Genomic DNA, 22477 nt, shown 5'->3' on the forward strand with positions numbered 1-22477 from the left:
CGACGGTGTCTTGAGCGAGAGCAGGAAACATGGTCAGTCCTGATGTATCGTCTACTTCTGTGGAACATTCCAACGTCCCTCACTGTGCTTCGTGTCTTCAACGGACCTTTGACGTCTCAACATTCTTAAGGAATCTGTTCAGGTTTGTTTACAACTGTTCTCTTATGCTCGTTGTGTCGTCTTTTAAAACCAGACGCGTCTTTCATAACGACGTCACTATCAAAGGACGGAAAGGTAACCAGGTGTTTCAAACTTCACTTCAAAGTAAATTGTGACGCTAACGAATTGTTGTCGTCTTTCATGAAACGCTTTAATCAAACGTGGACGACACGAGGCCCCGAGACTGTATCATCGTGGCCCTCGAGAGCTCAGACCAAAAGTACTAAACTCAACATGATTTTAATTTTAATGCTCATTTTATATAATGATTTGTAATTTGTGAAATTATAAATATAATAAATGCGATAAAGAAAAAGCAATACTTTCTCTTTTTTATTTGTTTTTTCTCTTCCTTAAAATAAATGTTTCAAGGTTGGATTAAACCAGCACTTTTTAGCCATATTTTTTTAACCATAATGATTATATGATTTAAACTTAAATAAAATGTATTAAAATAAAATGAATCACTATATAACATGGAAGTCACTGTATTTACTCCTGGTTTGAATTGATCTCATAAAAGCGTCTCCTGTTCCTGATTACTTTTTTAATTAATACTGAAACTGTGGAGGAGTCGTACTCTGCTCTTTCCAGCTTCTGCTACAATATTTGTCAATGAAAGGCTCAAAAACAAATGTGTTTGTGGTATCCCTTGTGTTGTGTTGAACAACCTCCACCACTGCATATGAATTTATGGAAGCCAGGAGAGAAGAAAGTCTTGGCTTCGCTGCTGAACCTGCTGCCCCCACGACGACAATAAATATATTTCTTAAACGTTTATTTTCTTTTTCTTTTTTCCCATTACAGTGTGGTTTTCATATTATAGTATGACAAAGTTATATCATTCTTTCAGACAATATTTTAAATGACAATATAAACTGAAACTGTTGTTTTTAATGATTTATTATTTATTAGGATTTGTTTGTGGTGTCAGTACAGAGTAGAATAAAAGAAAAAACAATAAGACAATAAACAACAAGTGGTTTAGTAAGTTAAACTGGTGAGTAAATCATTTAACGTGTGCAAACTAAAGTCGAGACTTCATAAGAACAGTATTTAAACAAGTGTTATGAGCTAAAGGCTTGTAGCCTAAATGCTAACAACAACAACAACGTCGCGGCTTGATGACGCACACATGACGAGACGTTCCCTCGTGTCAGAAAAATAAATAAATCAGTGCTTACGTCACTGTCAGCGTCTTGTTAAAATCCAACAATGTTTTTGTTTTGTTCGTTATTCTTGGATATTTATTTTTATTTTTTATTTCATCCACCGGGATTATATTACCTTAACTCTCCAGCTACGAGCGCACAATAATTCCCTGCAGTTTTACGGTAACCTGAGACGGCGCATGAATCCTAGCCCCGCCCCCCGGTTACCAAGGCAACAGAAAACACACTCTAGATGAGCGCGAGCTCGAGCCTTCATTTTCCTGACCATGAAGAGGAGTGTGGTGAGTAACAAAGTGCATGATGGGAAGTTTCTATGTTGACGTCTGACTGTCCAGAGACGAGGTTGGAGCAGAAGTTCTGGTCCAAGAAGATCAGCAGGTTCTCATGTGGACGAGTCGCTGTTCGGGAGCTCGAGCGTGAGACCATCCTCTTTAACTTAACTTAACTTATCTTAACTACCTTAACTTAACTTAACTAGTCAGTGAGAACAGACTGTTAACCACATGTTTTCTCTGCAGGATCCTTCGGAGACTCTTCAGATCATCACCAGAGACCTCATCCGCACTCTCAGGTGAACCAGGGGCCACATTGACCTCATTATCTTCAGGGGCCACATTATTTTTACCTCATTATCTTCAGGGGCCACATTATATTTACCTCATTATCTTCAGGGGCCACATTATATTTACCTCATTATCTTCAGGGGCCACATTATATTTACCTCATTATCTTCAGGGGCCACATTATATTTACCTCATTATCTTCAGGGGCCACATTATATTTACCTCATTATCTTCAGGGGCCACATTATATTTACCTCATTATCTTCAGGGGCCACATTATATTTACCTCATGAGCTTCAGGGGCCACATTATATTTACCTCATTATCTTCAGGGGCCACATTATATTTACCTCATTCTCTTCAGGGGCCACTTTATATTTACCTCATTATCTTCAGGGGCCACATTATTTTTACCCCATGAGCTTCAGGGGCCACATTATACTTACCTCAGTCTCTTCAGGTCCACTTTATATTCATCTTCTCTTCAGGGGCCACATTATATTTACCTCATTATCTTTAGGGGACACATTATATTTACCTCATTCTCTTCAGGGGCCGAATTATATTTACCTCATTATCTTCAGGGGCCACATTATTTTTACCCCATGAGCTTCAGGGGCCACATTATACTTACCTCAGTCTCTTCAGGTCCACTTTATATTCATCTTCTCTTCAGGGGCCACATTATATTTACCTCATTATCTTCAGGGGCCACATTATATTTACCTCATTATCTTCAGGGGCCACATTATATTTACCTCATTATCTTCAGGGGCCACATTATATTTACCTCATTCTTTTTTTTAAAACTATTTACTGTATATTTTATGTAGGTTTAAATAATATAATTGTGTAATAAAGTATTTTGATGTCGTAATCAAATAAATACTTGGTGTGGCCTCTCGTACTCAGTCGTATTATCAAGATAAGTTACGTAACTTTCAGTTACATTTGTACTTGTTATGAATAATGATATAAAATGAGTTTAGTAGTCTGACCTCTGACCTCTGACCTCTGGGTCAGGGTTCGACGGCGGGATCCGAGCGGAGAATCCATCAGTCTGTCCACGAAGAAGTTGGAGCAGATTTCCTGCAGACGTGAAGAAGAGATGAAGGAGAGAGAGGAGCGTCGGCGGAGGAGAGAAGAGGAGCAGGTCGTTCGTTCAGGAGCTCATGCTCCCTCCATCTCACTTTACCTCCATCTCACGCTCCCTCCATCTCACTTTACCTCCATCTCACGCTCCCTCCATCTCACGCTCCCTCCATCTCACGCTCCCTCCATCTCACTTTACCTCCATCTCACGCTCCCTCCATCTCACTTTACCTCCATCTCACGCTCCCTCCATCTCACGCTCCCTCCTTCTCACGCTCCCTCCATCTCACTTTACCTCCATCTCACGCTCCCTCCATCTCACGCTCCCTCCATCTCACTTTATCTCCATCTCACGCTCCCTCCATCTCACGCTCCCTCCTTCTCACGCTCCCTCCATCTCACTCTCCCTCCATCTCACTTTACCTCCATCTCACGCTCCCTCCATCTCACTTTACCTCCATCTCACGCTCCCTCCATCTCACGCTCCCTCCATCTCACTTTACCTCCATCTCACGCTCCCTCCATCTCACGCTCCCTCCTTCTCATGCTCCCTCCATCTCACTTTACCTCCATCTCACGCTCCCTCCATCTCACGCTCCCTCCTTCTCACGCTCCCTCCATCTCACGCTCCCTCCATCTCACTTTACCTCCATCTCACGCTCCCTCCATCTCACTTTACCTCCATCTCACGCTCCCTCCATCTCACGCTCCCTCCATCTCACTTTACCTCCATCTCACGCTCCCTCCATCTCACGCTCCCTCCTTCTCATGCTCCCTCCATCTCACTTTACCTCCATCTCACGCTCCCTCCATCTCACTTTACCACCATCTCACGCTCCCTCCATCTCACGCTCCCTCCATCTCACTTTACCTCCATCTCACGTTCCCTCCATCTCACGCTCCCTCCACTTCACGCTCCCTCCATCTCACTTTACCTCCATCTCACGCTCCCTCCATCTCACTTTACCTCCATCTCACGCTCCCGCCATCTCACTTTACCTCCATCTCACGCTCCCTCCATCTCACTTTACCTCCATCTCACTTTACCTCCATCTCACGCTCCCTCCATCTCACGCTCCCTCCATCTCACTTTACCTCCATCTCACGCTCCCTCCATCTCACGCTCCCTCCATCTCACTTTACCTCCATCTCACTTTACCTCCATCTCCTTCTCACGCTCCCTCCATCTCACTTTACCTCCATCTCACGCTCCCTCCATCTCACGCTCCCTCCATCTCACTTTATCTCCATCTCACGCTCCCTCCATCTCACGCTCCCTCCTTCTCACGCTCCCTCCATCTCACTCTCCCTCCATCTCACTTTACCTCCATCTCACGCTCCCTCCATCTCACTTTACCTCCATCTCACGCTCCCTCCATCTCACGCTCCCTCCATCTCACTTTACCTCCATCTCACGCTCCCTCCATCTCACGCTCCCTCCTTCTCATGCTCCCTCCATCTCACTTTACCTCCATCTCACGCTCCCTCCATCTCACTTTATCTCCATCTCACGCTCCCTCCATCTCACGCTCCCTCCTTCTCACGCTCCCTCCATCTCACGCTCCCTCCATCTCACTTTACCTCCATCTCACGCTCCCTCCATCTCACTTTACCTCCATCTCACGCTCCCTCCATCTCACGCTCCCTCCATCTCACTTTACCTCCATCTCACGCTCCCTCCATCTCACGCTCCCTCCTTCTCATGCTCCCTCCATCTCACTTTACCTCCATCTCACGCTCCCTCCATCTCACTTTACCACCATCTCACGCTCCCTCCATCTCACGCTCCCTCCATCTCACTTTACCTCCATCTCACGTTCCCTCCATCTCACGCTCCCTCCACTTCACGCTCCCTCCATCTCACTTTACCTCCATCTCACGCTCCCTCCATCTCACTTTACCTCCATCTCACGCTCCCGCCATCTCACTTTACCTCCATCTCACGCTCCCTCCATCTCACTTTACCTCCATCTCACTTTACCTCCATCTCACTTTACCTCCATCTCACGCTCCCTCCATCTCACTTTACCTCCATCTCACGCTCCCTCCATCTCACGCTCCCTCCATCTCACTTTACCTCCATCTCACGCTCCCTCCATCTCACTTTACCTCCATCTCACGCTCCCTCCATCTCACGCTCCCTCCATCTCACGCTCCCTCCATCTCACTTTACCTCCATCTCACGCTCCCTCCATCTCACTTTACCTCCATCTCACGCTCCCTCCATCTCACGCTCCCTCCATCTCACTTTACCTCCATCTCACGCTCCCTCCATCTCACTTTACCTCCATCTCACGCTCCCTCCATCTCACGCTCCCTCCTTCTCACGCTCCCTCCATCTCACTTTACCTCCATCTCACGCTCCCTCCATCTCACGCTCCCTCCATCTCACTTTATCTCCATCTCACGCTCCCTCCATCTCACGCTCCCTCCTTCTCACGCTCCCTCCATCTCACTCTCCCTCCATCTCACTTTACCTCCATCTCACGCTCCCTCCATCTCACTTTACCTCCATCTCACGCTCCCTCCATCTCACGCTCCCTCCATCTCACTTTACCTCCATCTCACGCTCCCTCCATCTCACGCTCCCTCCTTCTCATGCTCCCTCCATCTCACTTTACCTCCATCTCACGCTCCCTCCATCTCACTTTATCTCCATCTCACGCTCCCTCCATCTCACGCTCCCTCCTTCTCACGCTCCCTCCATCTCACGCTCCCTCCATCTCACTTTACCTCCATCTCACGCTCCCTCCATCTCACTTTACCTCCATCTCACGCTCCCTCCATCTCACGCTCCCTCCATCTCACTTTACCTCCATCTCACGCTCCCTCCATCTCACGCTCCCTCCTTCTCATGCTCCCTCCATCTCACTTTACCTCCATCTCACGCTCCCTCCATCTCACTTTACCACCATCTCACGCTCCCTCCATCTCACGCTCCCTCCATCTCACTTTACCTCCATCTCACGTTCCCTCCATCTCACGCTCCCTCCACTTCACGCTCCCTCCATCTCACTTTACCTCCATCTCACGCTCCCTCCATCTCACTTTACCTCCATCTCACGCTCCCGCCATCTCACTTTACCTCCATCTCACGCTCCCTCCATCTCACTTTACCTCCATCTCACTTTACCTCCATCTCACGCTCCCTCCATCTCACGCTCCCTCCATCTCACTTTACCTCCATCTCACGCTCCCTCCATCTCACGCTCCCTCCATCTCACTTTACCTCCATCTCACTTTACCTCCATCTCCTTCTCACGCTCCCTCCATCTCACTTTACCTCCATCTCACGCTCCCTCCATCTCACGCTCCCTCCATCTCACTTTATCTCCATCTCACGCTCCCTCCATCTCACGCTCCCTCCTTCTCACGCTCCCTCCATCTCACTCTCCCTCCATCTCACTTTACCTCCATCTCACGCTCCCTCCATCTCACTTTACCTCCATCTCACGCTCCCTCCATCTCACGCTCCCTCCATCTCACTTTACCTCCATCTCACGCTCCCTCCATCTCACGCTCCCTCCTTCTCATGCTCCCTCCATCTCACTTTACCTCCATCTCACGCTCCCTCCATCTCACTTTATCTCCATCTCACGCTCCCTCCATCTCACGCTCCCTCCTTCTCACGCTCCCTCCATCTCACGCTCCCTCCATCTCACTTTACCTCCATCTCACGCTCCCTCCATCTCACTTTACCTCCATCTCACGCTCCCTCCATCTCACGCTCCCTCCATCTCACTTTACCTCCATCTCACGCTCCCTCCATCTCACGCTCCCTCCTTCTCATGCTCCCTCCATCTCACTTTACCTCCATCTCACGCTCCCTCCATCTCACTTTACCACCATCTCACGCTCCCTCCATCTCACGCTCCCTCCATCTCACTTTACCTCCATCTCACGTTCCCTCCATCTCACGCTCCCTCCACTTCACGCTCCCTCCATCTCACTTTACCTCCATCTCACGCTCCCTCCATCTCACTTTACCTCCATCTCACGCTCCCGCCATCTCACTTTACCTCCATCTCACGCTCCCTCCATCTCACTTTACCTCCATCTCACTTTACCTCCATCTCACGCTCCCTCCATCTCACGCTCCCTCCATCTCACTTTACCGCCATCTCACGCTCCCTCCATCTCACGCTCCCTCCATCACACGCTCCCTCCATCTCACGCTCCCTCCATCTCACTTTACCTCCATCTCACGCTCCCTCCATCTCACGCTCCCTCCATCTCACTTTACCTCCATCTCACGCTCCCTCCATCTCACTTTACCTCCATCTCACGCTCCCTCCATCTCACGCTCCCTCCATCTCACTTTACCTCCATCTCACGCTCCCTCCATCTCACTTTACCTCCACCTCACGCTCCCTCCATCTCACGCTCCCTCCATCTCACGCTCCCTCCATCTCACGCTCTCTCCATCTCAAGCTCTCTCCATCACACGCTCCCTCATCTCACGCTCCCTCCATCTCACGCTCCCTCCATCTCACGCTCCCTCCATCTCACGCTCCCTCCATCTCACGCTCTCTCCATCTCACGCTCTCTCCATCACACGCTCTCTCCATCTCACGCTCCCTCCACCTCACGCTCCCTCCATCTCACGCTCCCTCCATCTCACGCTCCCTCCATCTCACGCTCTCTCCATCTCACGCTCTCTCCATCTCACGCTCTCTCCATCACACGCTCTCTCCATCTCACGCTCCCTCCATCTCACGCTCCCTCCATCTCACGCTCCCTCCATCTCACGCTCCCTCCATCTCACGCTCCCTCCATCTCACGCTCCCTCCATCTCACGCTCTCTCCATCACACACTCCCTCCATCTCACGCCCCCTCCATCTCACGCTCCCTCCATCTCACGCTCTCTCCATCTCACGCTCTCTCCATCACACGCTCCCTCCATCTCACGCTCCCTCCATCTCACTTTACCTCCATCTCACGCTCCCTCCATCTCACTGTACCTCCATCTCACGCTCTCTCCATCACACACTCCCTCCATTTCACGCTCCCTCCATCTCACTTTACCTCCATCTCACGCTCCCTCCATCTCACGCTCCCTCCATCTCACTTTACCTCCATCTCACGCTCCCTCCACCTCACGCTCCCTCCATCTCACGCTCCCTCCATCTCACGCTCCCTCCATCTCACGCTCTCTCCATCTCAAGCTCTCTCCATCACACGCTCCCTCATCTCACGCTCCCTCCATCTCACGCTCCCTCCATCTCACGCTCCCTCCATCTCACGCTCCCTCCATCTCACGCTCTCTCCATCTCACGCTCTCTCCATCTCACGCTCTCTCCATCACACGCTCTCTCCATCTCACGCTCCCTCCATCTCACGCTCCCTCCATCTCACTGTACCTCCATCTCACGCTCCCTCCATCTCACGCTCCCTCCATCTCACGCTCCCTCCATCTCACTGTACCTCCATCTCACGCTCTCTCCATCACACACTCCCTCCATCTCACGCTCCCTCCATCTCACGCTCCCTCCATCTCACGCTCTCTCCATCTCACGCTCTCTCCATCACACACTCCCTCCATCTCACGCTCCCTCCATCTCACGCTCCCTCCATCTCACTGTACCTCCATCTCACGCTCTCTCCATCACACACTCCCTCCATCTCACGCTCCCTCCATCTCACGCTCCCTCCATCTCACGCTCTCTCCATCTCACGCTCTCTCCATCTCACGCTCTCTCCATCACACGCTCCCTCCATCTCACGCTCCCTCCATCTCACTTTACCTCCATCTCACGCTCCCTCCATCTCACGCTCTCTCCATCTCACACTCTCTCCATCTCACGCTCTCTCCATCACACGCTCCCTCCATCACACGCTCCCTCCATCTCACGCTCCCTCCATCACACACTCCCTCCATCTCACGCTCCCTCCATCACACGCTCCCTCCATCTCATGCTCTCTCCATCTCACGCTCTCTCCATCTCACGCTCTCTCCATCTCATGCTCTCTCCATCACACGCTCCCTCCATCTCACGCTCTCTCCATCTCATGCTCTCTCCATCTCATGCTCTCTCCATCTCACGCTCCCTCCATCACACGCTCCCTCCATCTCACGCTCTCTCGCCTAACGCTCTCTCCATCTCACGCTCTCTCCATCTCACGCTCTCTCGTCTAACACTCCCTCCATCTCACGCTCTCTCGTCTAACACTCTCCATCACACACTCTCTCCATCACACACTCTCTCCATCTCACACTCCCTCATCTAACGCTCTCTCCATCTCACGCTCCCTCCATCTCACGCTCTCTCGTCTAACACTCTCCATCACACACTCTCTCCATCACACACTCTCTCCATCTCACACTCCCTCATCTAACGCTCTTTCCATCTCACGCTCCCTCCATCTCACGCTCTCTCGTCTAACACTCCCTCCATCTCACGCTCTCCCGTCTAACACTCTCCATCACACACTCTCTCCATCACACACTCTCTCCATCTCACACTCCCTCATCTAACGCTCTCTCCATCTCACGCTCTCTCCATCTCACGCTCTCTCGTCTAACACTCCCTCCATCTCACACTCCCTCATCTAACGCTCTCTCCATCACACGCTCCCTCCATCTCACGCTCTCTCGTCTAACGCTCTCTCCATCTCACGCTCTCTCCATCTCACGCTCTCTCGTCTAACACTCCCTCCATCTCACGCTCTCTCGTCTAACACTCTCCATCACACACTCTCTCCATCACACACTCTCTCCATCTCACACTCCCTCATCTAACGCTCTTTCCATCTCACGCTCCCTCCATCTCACGCTCTCTCGTCTAACACTCCCTCCATCTCACGCTCTCTCGTCTAACACTCTCCATCACACACTCTCTCCATCACACACTCTCTCCATCTCACACTCCCTCATCTAACGCTCTCTCCATCACACGCTCCCTCCATCTCACGCTCTCTCGTCTAACGCTCTCTCCATCTCACGCTCTCTCCATCTCACGCTCTCTCCATCACACGCTCCCTCCATCTCACGCTCCCTCCATCTCACTTTACCTCCATCTCACGCTCCCTCCATCTCACGCTCTCTCCATCTCACACTCTCTCCATCTCACGCTCTCTCCATCACACGCTCCCTCCATCACACGCTCCCTCCATCTCACGCTCCCTCCATCACACACTCCCTCCATCTCACGCTCCCTCCATCACACGCTCCCTCCATCTCACGCTCTCTCCATCTCATGCTCTCTCCATCTCACGCTCTCTCCATCTCACGCTCTCTCCATCTCATGCTCTCTCCATCACACGCTCCCTCCATCTCACGCTCTCTCCATCTCATGCTCTCTCCATCTCATGCTCTCTCCATCTCACGCTCCCTCCATCACACGCTCCCTCCATCTCACGCTCTCTCCATCTCACGCTCTCTCCATCTCACGCTCTCTCGTCTAACACTCCCTCCATCTCACGCTCTCTCGTCTAACACTCTCCATCACACACTCTCTCCATCACACACTCTCTCCATCTCACACTCCCTCATCTAACGCTCTCTCCATCTCACGCTCCCTCCATCTCACGCTCTCTCGTCTAACACTCTCCATCACACACTCTCTCCATCACACACTCTCTCCATCTCACACTCCCTCATCTAACGCTCTTTCCATCTCACGCTCCCTCCATCTCACGCTCTCTCGTCTAACACTCTCCATCACACACTCTCTCCATCACACACTCTCTCCATCTCACACTCCCTCATCTAACGCTCTCTCCATCTCACGCTCTCTCCATCTCACGCTCTCTCGTCTAACACTCCCTCCATCTCACACTCCCTCATCTAACGCTCTCTCCATCACACGCTCCCTCCATCTCACGCTCTCTCGTCTAACGCTCTCTCCATCTCACGCTCTCTCCATCTCACGCTCTCTCGTCTAACACTCCCTCCATCTCACGCTCTCTCGTCTAACACTCTCCATCACACACTCTCTCCATCACACACTCTCTCCATCTCACACTCCCTCATCTAACGCTCTTTCCATCTCACGCTCCCTCCATCTCACGCTCTCTCGTCTAACACTCCCTCCATCTCACGCTCTCTCGTCTAACACTCTCCATCACACACTCTCTCCATCACACACTCTCTCCATCTCACACTCCCTCATCTAACGCTCTCTCCATCACACGCTCCCTCCATCTCACGCTCTCTCGTCTAACGCTCTCTCCATCTCACGCTCTCTCCATCTCACGCTCTCTCGTCTAACACTCCCTCCATCTCACGCTCTCTCGTCTAACACTCTCCATCACACACTCTCTCCATCACACACTCTCTCCATCTCACACTCCCTCATCTAACGCTCTCTCCATCTCACGCTCCCTCCATCACAGGCGGCGGCGGAGGAGAGCAGGCAGAGGCTGCAGGAGTCAGTGAAGGAGGAGCCAGTGTGGACGGAGGCGGAGCTTGAGGATCAGAGGAAGAGTCGACTCATCCTAGAGAGAAACAACTTCCTGCGGCTGGAGCAGGAACAGGAAGTCAAAGAGCTCAACCAGGTGATGGAGGTTCATCAGTGACGCAAGTTGTTTGTTTGTATTTTCAATCATTTGTTTGTTTAAAAAAATGTGTTTTTCATTATTTATTTATTTGGAAAATGTATTTTTTGAAAATGTTTTCCATTGTTCAGAGCTACATGATCACATGATCGTCTGTGAGTCACATGATTGGCTGAGAGTCTGATCCAGTAGCTCTGTGCTCTGTTAGTAATGTCTGGAGAGTCTATTATACCAACATTTATATTGAATTTAAAAGACTATGAATTGAAAAACATTGAATTTAGAAAATGTATTTTGAATCATTGAAATAAGAATATTAAACTCTGTGTAAACATGTTTTTATTCATTTTGAAATGTTCAAAACAAACATTGAATTCAGTCATTTAAAAACAATAGTTTGTTAAAAGTTTGTTAAACTCGTCTGTCGTCAGCTGATCCTCGGAGCTCAGTGTCAGGCCACGCGAGACGCTCAGATCCAGGAGAAGCAACAGATCCAGGCGGAGATGATGATGGAGGAGAAACGTCTGGACGCCATGATGGAGGTGGAGAGACGGAAGAACCTGGAGACCACGGATCAGATCCAAGAGTTGAGGAGACAACAGAGAGTCAGGTGAACACCTTGACTTGGGTTAAGGCGATGTTTAAGTTAAGTTAAGACAAGTGCTCCTCAGTGGGATGCAGCAGATCTGTGGTCAGATCCAGCAGCGCCGTGAGCAGCAGCAGATGACGGACATGAACAAAGAGCAGGAACGAGCTCAGGTGCGAGAGAAGCAGGAGAAGATGAACCTGGAGGACGAGCTGGTGAGAAGAACCGACCAATCGCGCGACGATGTAGAATCACATGATCAAGTGTCATCGTCATGTCAATCACTTCTTTATTGAACTTTTTTGTTTGTTAAATAATTGAAACTATTTGAATATTTAAAATGTTTTTTACTTGAATCTTTGCTTCTGCGTCACATGATCATCTGTGTGTCGCGTGATTGGCTGAAGGTTTGATCAGTAGCTCTGAGCTCTGTTGCTTTAGTCTGGAGATGAACATTTATATATTGAATTAAAAAGACTGTGATTAAAACATTTAATTTAGAAAATAAAGATGTAATCATTAGAATTATAATAATTATTATAATATCAAACTCTGTGTAAAAAATCGTTAATTTTGAAAATGTATAAAACAAATGATTGAATTATAAAAATAATGTGGAAAATGTAAACGTTTTACAAGAATTCATTAAAAAATGCATCATTTGAATAATTAAATAATATATATATATATACTGTATATATATATATATATATATATAATAAATTCATATTATTATATATTAATAAATTAATAAGTCAAAGTTGCGTCACGTGACCTAAAGCCCAGGATGTGTCTCCAGGCTCTGCAGAACAGGCGCGAGCAGCAGCGCCTCCTGCTGGAGGAGGTGATGAACATCAACGCGGAGGCCGTCAGAGCCAGAGAGCAGCGGCAGGAGGAGGAGAAGATGATTGACAGCCGGGAGATGGAGTTCCTCAGGAGGAAGCAGGTGAGTGCACGAGGCGAGTGCACGAGGCGCGTGCACGAGGCGCGTGCACGAGCTGACGTGACGTGTGCAGGAGCGAGAGAAGGAGCTGGAGGAGGAGCAGAGGAGGCTGAAGAAGGAGAAGGAGCAGGAGATCTCCAGACTCCGAGCTCAGCAGCAGCGACAGCGAGACTTCAAGGCCGAGCAGGTGAGACGTGATGATGTCATCAAATACAAAACTATGTCATTTAGTTTAAAATATGTTTTTTTTCAAAGATTTAGTTTCAAACCTTCACCGGAGCCGAGATCATCAGCTCCTGATAACGAAGTCGTTAAAGCAGATTAGTTCTTTGTCAACAAACGATTTTTTATCCTCAGTACATGTAGATATTAAACAGCACTGTATCGAATAATATCCATCCATCCATCCATCCATCCATCCTTCCTTGCATCCTTCCATCCATCCATCCATCCATCCATCCATCCATCCTTGCATCCATCCATCCATCTATCATCCTTCCATCATCCATCCTTGCATCCATCCATCCATCCATCCTTGCATCCATCCATCCATCCATCCATCCATCCATCCATCCTTCCATCCATCCATCCATCCATCCATCCATCCATCCATCCATCCATCCATCCATCCATCCATCCATCCATCCATCCATCCATCCATCCATCCATCCATCCATCCATCCATCCATCCATCCATCCATCCATCCATCCATCCTTGCATCCATCCATCCATCTATCCATCCTTCCATCCATCCATCCTTGCATCCATCCTTGCATCCATCCTTGCATCCATCCTTGCATCCATCCATCCATCCATCCATCCATCCATCCTTGCATCCATCCATCCATCCATCCATCCATCCATCCATCCATCCATCCATCCATCCATCCATCCATCCATCCATCCATCCATCCATCCATCCTTGCATCCATCCATCCTTGCATCCATCCATCCATCCATCCATCCATCCATCCATCCATCCATCCATCCATCCATCCATCCATCCATCCATCCTTGCATCCATCCATCCATCCATCCATCCATCCATCCATCCATCCTTGCATCCATCCATCCATCCATCCATCCATCCATCCTTGCATCCATCCATCCATCCTTGCATCCATCCATCCATCCATCCATCCATCCATCCATCCATCCATCCATCCATCCATCCATCCATCCATCCATCCATCCATCCTTGCATCCATCCATCCACCCATAAATAATAAATAATAAATAATAAATAATAAATAATAAATAATAAATAATAAATAATAAATAATAAATAATAAATAATAAATAATCTTTTTAAAATTTCATTAAAGTTATTTTCTGGTTTAAATGTGTATAAAGTACAATAATTAAATGTGTGATACGTGTACTTGTGACAGTACTGTAGTGAGTATTGTTGCTGAAGCAGTATTTGTTCTGCAGGACGAGCTCCGAGCTCGCAGGAACCAGGAACGAGCAGATCGCGAGTGGAGGAGGAAAGAAAGGGAGGAGGCGACGAAGAAGGCGCAGGACGAGGAGAAGCTCCGAGACGCTCGACTGCAGCAGGTTCAGCGGAAAGAGAAGCTTCTGTCCATGGAGGCGGCGAGAGAGAAGGCGGAGTTCCAGCGTCTGCTGAAGTAAGACTCGAGAAGATGTTCCAACAGGTGTGTTAACAGGTGTGTGTTCAGGGTCCAGCAGGAGGCGCTCACGAGCAGGAGGCAGGAGGAGGCGCAGCAGAGAGAGAGGATGCAGAGACACTCGCTCGCCCTCAGGCAGCAGGTGAGGGAGGTGGAGAAGGAGGCGCTGGAGAGGAGGAAGGAGATCTTCAGGGAGGGCGAGCGGCTGAAGCAGGAGGCGCGTCAGAAGAGAGAGCGCCTCCTGCTGGTCAGAGACAAGAAGCTGCAGGAGCTCAGGTGAGCACAGGTGACGTCAGACGTTATTGTTGAACATTCAAGTGTTTCTTCTTCAGAGCGACTGGACTTCCTGAGAAATACTGCAGCGAAGTTCAACGAAAGATCGAGATCAACAACAAGGAGGAGACATGAATATAAACATAAACAATAATATACATTTAAACATGAATATAAACATAAACAATAATATAAATATAAACATGAATATAAACATAAACAATAATATAAATATAAACATGAATATAAACATAAACAATAATATAAATATAAACATGAATATAAACATAAACAATAATATAAATATAAACATGAATATAAACATAAACAATAATATAAATATAAACATGAATATAAACATAAACAATAATATAAATATAAACATGAATATAAACATAAACAATAATATAAATATAAACATGAATATAAACATAAACAATAATATACATTTAAACATGAATATAAACATAAACAATAATATAAATATAAACATGAATATAAACATAAACAATAATATACATTTAAACATGAATATAAACATAAACAATAATATAAATTTAAACATGAATATAAACATAAACAATAATATACATTTAAACATGAATATAAACATAAACAATAATATAAATATAAACATGAATATAAACATAAACAATAATATACATTTAAACATGAATATAAACATAAACAATAATATAAATATAAACATGAATATAAACATAAACAATAATATACATTTAAACATGAATATAAACATAAACAATAATATAAATTTAAACATGAATATAAACATAAACAATAATATACATTTAAACATGAATATAAACATAAACAATAATATAAATATAAACATGAATATAAACATAAACAATAATATAAATATAAACATAAACATGAATATAAACATAAACAATAATATAAATATAAATATGAATATAAACATAAACAATAATATAAACATGAATATAAACATGAATATAAACATAAACAATAATATAAATATAAACATAAACATGAATATAAACATAAACAATAATATAAACGTGAATATAAACATAAACAATAATATAAATATAAACATAAACATGAATATAAACATAAACATGAATATAAACATGAATATAAACATAAACAATAATATAAATATAAACATAAACATGAATATAAACATAAACAATAATATAAATGTGAATATAAACATAAACAATAATATAAACATAAACATGAATATAAACATAAACAATAATATAAACATAAACATGAATATAAACATAAACAATAATATAAATATAAACATAAACATGAATATAAACATAAACAATAATACAAACATGAATATAAACATAAACAATAATATAAACATAAACATAAAAATGAATATAAACATAAACATGAATATAAACATAAACAATAATATAAATATAAACATAAAAATGAATATAAACATAAACAATAATGTAAACATGAATATATACATAAGCAATAATAAAAACATAAACATAAAAATGAATATAAACTTAAACATTAATACAAACATGAATATAAACATAAACATGAATATAAATATAAACATAAATATAAACATGAATATAAACATAAACATTGATACAAACATAAATATTAACACTAACATAAATACAAACATAAACACAGACGTCGACAACGGAAGCATCAAATATAAGTAAATGTTGTGAAAGTTATCGTAGAAAACTGTGTATGAAAGTATTTTATTGTTGTTGAATAAACTTTTATTTCATTATTTTATTCTTTTTTTTTTAAATAACTGAATTAAATGTATTTTACATTTTAAGAATTTAATATTCTGACGTCACTGAATGTAAACGTAATCATAAATGTAAACTGACGTCATTAAATCTTAATCAGTAACTGTACACAAGATTAAAAACAGTTTCTGGCTCCATCTAGTGTCAGAAAAGTGTAACTGCAATTTCGAGAAACCTGTTTCCACGAACAACATTTACATTTGTTTACAAAACAAGTTAAAAGTTGTTAGTTTATAGTTTTATCTACAGGTGTGTTTGAAAGTGTTTGGTCACGTGACTCTCACATGACTCAGGTACATTTTAACAAACAAGAGAGGTCTGGGATGATTTGAAAACCAAGACCAAAAACAGCACAAGACCTCCTGCAGTTTGTCTACTGACCAGCAGGTGGTGTAGAAGATCAGCTCCTGCATCTACTCACACCTGGATCAAGGAAGCGCTTCAGTGAAGATCCTGTTCCTGGACTTTTCTAGAGCCTTCAACACCATCCAGTCCATGACACAGATGCATGTGGACCCTGGTCTGGTCTCCTGGATCTGATGGACCACAGTATGTCAGGCTGAAGAACATCACGTCTGACACTGCAGGACAGGAGCACCTCAGGGCACAGTACTGGCTCCTCTTCACCATCTACACTTCAGATTCTGCTACAACTCTGAGCAGAGTCTCGTCCAGAAGTTCTGCTGACGACACTGACATTGTTGGATGAATCGTTGTTGGATGAATCATTGTTGGATGAATCATTGTTGGATGATTCATTGTTGGATGCATGCAGAGGGATCAATAAAGTTTATCCATCCATCTATACATCCATCCATATATCCATCCATCTATACATCCATCTATACATCCATCCATCCATATATCAATCCATCTATACATCCATCCATCCATCCATCTATACATCCATTCATTCATTCATCTATACATCCATCCATTCATTCATTCATCTATACATCATCCATCTATACATCCATCTATAGATCCATCCATCTATAGATCCATCCATCCATCTATACATCCATCCATCCATCTTTACATCCATCCATCTTTACATCCATCCATCTATACATCCATCCATCTATACATCCATCTATAGATCCTTCCATCCATCCATCCATCCATCCATCCATCTATACATCCATCCATCTATACATCCATCCATCCATCCATCTATACATTCATCCATCTATACATCCATCCATCCATCCATCTATACATCCATCCATCCATCCATCTATACATCCATCCATCCATCCATCCATCTATACATTCATCCATCTATACATCCATCCATCCATCCATCCATCTATACATTCATCCATCTATACATCCATCCATCCATCCATCCATCCATCCATCCATCCATCCATCCATCCATCCATCCATCCATCCATCCATCCATCCATCCATCCATCCATCCATCCATCCATCCATCCATCCATCCATCCATCCATCCATCCATCCATCCATCCATCTATACATCCATCCATACATCTATCTATGCATACATCCATCCATCTATACATCCATCCATCCATCCATCTATATATTCATCCATCCATACACCCATCTATACATAAGGTAAGGTAAGGTAACTTTATTGATCCCTCAGGAGGTCTCCTTCGGATTTTTTTTCCAATAGCCACGGAAAATACAGCAATTTTTCATAAAATAGAACAGAACATCCAGATACTTTCACTCCACTCCTGCCCCCGAACTCAGAATTGTACAATTTAATAGCCCGAGGGATGAATGTGTCCCTGAGTCTATTTGTTTTGCACCTTGGTAGGAGCATTCATGCACTCATTCTGCTTCTCTGCTCACTGATGACAGTGTTCAGAGGATGACTGTCATCATCCATGATGGTCAGTTTGTCCTGCATCAGAGTGACTGGATGGTGTTGAAGCCTCTAGAAAAGTCCAGGAACAGGATCTTCACTGAACCGCTTCCTTGATCGAGTAGGGAGTAGATGCAGGAGGTGAAGGATCTTCTACACCACCTGCTGGTCAGTAGACAAACTGCAGGGGGTCCATCCATCCATCCATCTATACATCCATCCATCTATACATCCATTCATCTATACATCCATTCATCTATACATCCATCCATCTATACATCCATCCATCTATACATCCATCCATCCATCCATCCATCCATCCATCCATCCATCCATCTATACATCCATCCATCTATACATCCATCCATCCATCCATCTATACATCCATTCATCTATACATCCATCCATCTATACATCCATCCATCCATCCATCCATCTATACATCCATCCATCAATCTATAGATTCATCCATCTATACATCCATCCATCCATCTATACATCCATTCATTCATTCATCTATACATCCATCCATTCATTCATCATCTATACATCATCCATCTATACATCCATCCATCCATCTATACATCCATCCATGCATCTATACATCCATCCATGCATCTATACATCCATCCATCCATCTATACATCCATCCATCAATCCATTCATTCATCTATACATCATCCATCCATCTATACATACATCCACCCATCCATCCATCCATCTATACATCCATCCATCCATCCATCCATCTATACATCTATCCATCAATCTATAGATTCATCCATCTAAACATCCATCCATTCATCTATACATCCATCTATACATCTATCTATGCATACATCCATCCATCCATTCATCTATACATCCATCCATCTATACATCTTAGACTGCAATAAAGTGCAGTCTAAGTCTAAGTCTACATCTATCTATGCATCCATCCATCTATACATCCATCCATCCATCTATACATCCATCTATACATCCATCCATATATCCATCCATCTATACATCCATATATCCATCCATCTATACATCCATCCATCCATCCATCTATACATCCATTCATTCATTCATCTATACATCCATCCATTCATTCATTCATCTATACATCATCCATCTATACATCCATCTATAGATCCATCCATCTATACATCCATCCATCCATCTTTACATCCATCCATCTATACATCATCCATCTATACATACATCCACCCATCCATCTATACATCCATCCATCTATACATCCATCCATCAATCTATAGATTCATCCATCTAAACATCCATCCATTCATCTATACACCCATCCATACATCTATCTATGCATACATCCATCCATCAATCTATAGATTCATCCATCTAAACATCCATCCATTCATCTATACATCCATCCATACATCTATCTATGCATACATCCATCCATCCATTCATCTATACATCCATCCATCTATACATCTTAGACGGCAATAAAGTGCAGTCTAAGTCTAAGTCTACATCCATCTATGCATCCATCCATCTATACATCCATCCATCCATCTATACATCCATCTATACATCCATCCATTCATTCATCTATACATCATCCATCTATACATACATCCACCCATCCATCCATCTATACATCCATCCATCCATCTATACATCCATCTATACATCCATCCATTCATTCATCTATACATCATCCATCTATACATACATCCACCCATCCATCCATCTAAACATCCATCCATTCATCTATACACCCATCCATACATCTATCTATGCATACATCCATCCATCCATCAATCTATAGATTCATCCATCTAAACATCCATCCATTCATCTATACATCCATCCATACATCCATCCATCCATTCATCTATACATCCATCCATCTATACATCTTAGACTGCAATAAAGTGCAGTCTAAGTCTAAGTCTACATCTATCTATGCATCCATCCATCTATACATCCATCCATCCATCTATACATCCATCCATTCATTCATCTATACATCCATCCATCCATCCATCCATCCATTCATTCATCTATACATCCATCCATCCATCCATCTATACATCCATCCATTCATTCATCTATACATCCATCCATCCATCTATACATCCATCCATCCATCTATACATCCATCCATTCATTCATCTATACATCCATCCATCCATCTATACATCCATCCATCTATTAAATGTGATGCAACAATCAAGACTCGACTCTTGTTCATTTTAAGTGTTTATTCGGGTTAATTGTTAATTATTTTCCCTTCAGTTTCATCATATTCTTATCCTGACCCCCCTTTATTTATTCATGACCCCTTTATTTATTCATGACCCCTTTATTTACTCATAACCCCTTTTATTCATGACAACAGAAGTGAGTGAGGGGTCGGGGGTCAAGTACATCAAGGTAAATACTCTTATTTCTCGCCACAACAAACGCGTAAACCTAAACTCACCTACACACAACCTACTGGAGTGTTAACCTGCTCGACCTCATCCTGTCTTCCTCCAGGAAGAGGGGGAGGAGGAGGAGGAGAGAGAGGGAGGAGGGAGGGGGGAGTCATGGGGGAGATTTCTCATCATAGTTTCTTCTTCTAGTGACTTCTGTACAAAGTCACGGTGACCGAACATCACGACACCTGCCATACCTGGGAGAGTAAATACCCACACACACACACGCACACACACACACACACACACTGACCACAGCACGAGAGGTCACCGGACACACACACACACACCACCGAGGGGGGGGTTCTTACACACACACTATCATGTGTCACTATCTATGGAAACACAAAGACACCAGAAGCTTCAAGTCCAGCAGCTCCATGAAGGACGTGGTCATAAATATGGAATGTTGTCGGGAGAACAAACACAAACGAATGTTGTCGGGAGAACAAACACAAACGAATGTTGTCGGGAGAACAAACACAAACGAATGTCCTCGGGAGAACAAACACAAACGAATGTTGTCAGGAGAACAAACACAAACGAATGTTGTCGGGAGAACAAACACAAACGAATGTCCTCGGGAGAACAAACACAAACGAATGTTGTCGGGAGAACAAACACAAACGAATGTTGTCAGGAGAACAAACACAAACGAATGTCCTCGGGAGAACAAACACAAACGAATGTTGTCAGGAGAACAAACACAAACGAATGTCCTCGGGAGAACAAACACAAACGAATGTTGTCGGGAGAACAAACACAAACGAATGTTGTCAGGAGAACAAACACAAACAAAACAATAAATATTTCTCTGGTCACAGTAAAAAAATAGGAGGACGAGGTGAGACGGAGGTTCAGGAATCGTCCGCGACGGAAGCTTCACATGCCGTAACCGAAGCCGGGCTGAGGCTGTGGAGGAAAACCTGGAGCCGCCGTGTAGCCGTAACCGTAGGCCTGCTGGGGGGGCACGCCCCCGCTGGTGCCCGCCGTCAGCATCAGCTGGGGGTTTCCTGTAACACGGACCAGACGTTTACTGAGATGCAAGGACTTGTATCAGAGATTACAGAATCAACAACAACAACAACAACACTCAACAGTGTAACCGTTTATTTGCTGAGGACCAGAGGATACAGTTGACTCTGATTATTCTTCCTTTAGTTCTATTAATTCAACCAAAAGATTTGAACAATCACAAGATCTGACTAAAGTTCAGTGTCTTCCAAAAATCGTTACGAAAATATATGCAAGTGTATCAAAATAAATCGTACCTTGAGCTAAATTAATCGTATCAAAGAGTTTTGTCAATTTAATCTACCATTGAATCATATCGTGGGTTTATTTGATCAAATCATGAGCAGAATATCATGCATGATCAAAGTGGAACTGATCAAGCTGAATTATTCGTATCTAATCGTATCGTGAGATGATTTAATCGCATCAAATCATATCGTGAGATGATTTAATCGCATCAAATCGTATCGTGAGATGATTTAAT

General features: G+C 44.5%; 2 protein-coding genes across 3 annotated transcripts in view; one reads left to right on the forward strand and one right to left on the reverse strand.

The window, feature by feature from the left end:
* The first annotated feature begins 1597 nt into the window (after positions 1 to 1597).
* On the forward strand, positions 1598 to 15049 carry cfap45 (cilia and flagella associated protein 45). Its single transcript, XM_087796074.1, has 12 exons — positions 1598 to 1612; positions 1658 to 1747; positions 1850 to 1902; positions 2918 to 3047; positions 11322 to 11483; positions 11915 to 12093; positions 12155 to 12284; positions 12869 to 13015; positions 13086 to 13199; positions 14448 to 14641; positions 14693 to 14917; positions 14974 to 15049. Exons 1-12 carry the CDS (start codon positions 1598 to 1600, stop codon positions 15047 to 15049), a joined length of 1515 nt encoding a protein of 504 aa, XP_087652200.1.
* Positions 15050 to 20765: 5716 nt separating this feature from the next.
* Positions 20766 to 22477, reverse strand: part of LOC148074624 (clathrin heavy chain 1-like) — a 42058-nt gene continuing 40346 nt past the window's right edge. For both annotated transcript variants that reach the window (XM_087796468.1, XM_087796469.1), the window contains one exon: positions 20766 to 21992. In XM_087796468.1, coding sequence (XP_087652594.1) covers positions 21862 to 21992 — 131 coding nt within the window. In that variant the 3' untranslated portion in view covers positions 20766 to 21861. The remainder of the gene's footprint in view (positions 21993 to 22477) is intronic.

Source organism: Callionymus lyra, chromosome 7 (assembly GCF_982586985.1).
Source record: "Callionymus lyra chromosome 7, fCalLyr1.hap1.1, whole genome shotgun sequence".
In the NCBI taxonomy this organism is placed as follows: Eukaryota; Metazoa; Chordata; class Actinopteri; order Syngnathiformes; family Callionymidae; genus Callionymus; species Callionymus lyra.

Coding starts and splice junctions, on each gene's coding strand:
- cfap45 (XM_087796074.1), top strand. Junction 12,094..12,154: donor AGGAGACAACAGAGAGTCAG/GTGAACACCTTG, acceptor AGTGCTCCTCAG/TGGGATGCAGCAGATCTGTG. Junction 14,918..14,973: donor AAGAAGCTGCAGGAGCTCAG/GTGAGCACAGGT, acceptor TTTCTTCTTCAG/AGCGACTGGACTTCCTGAGA.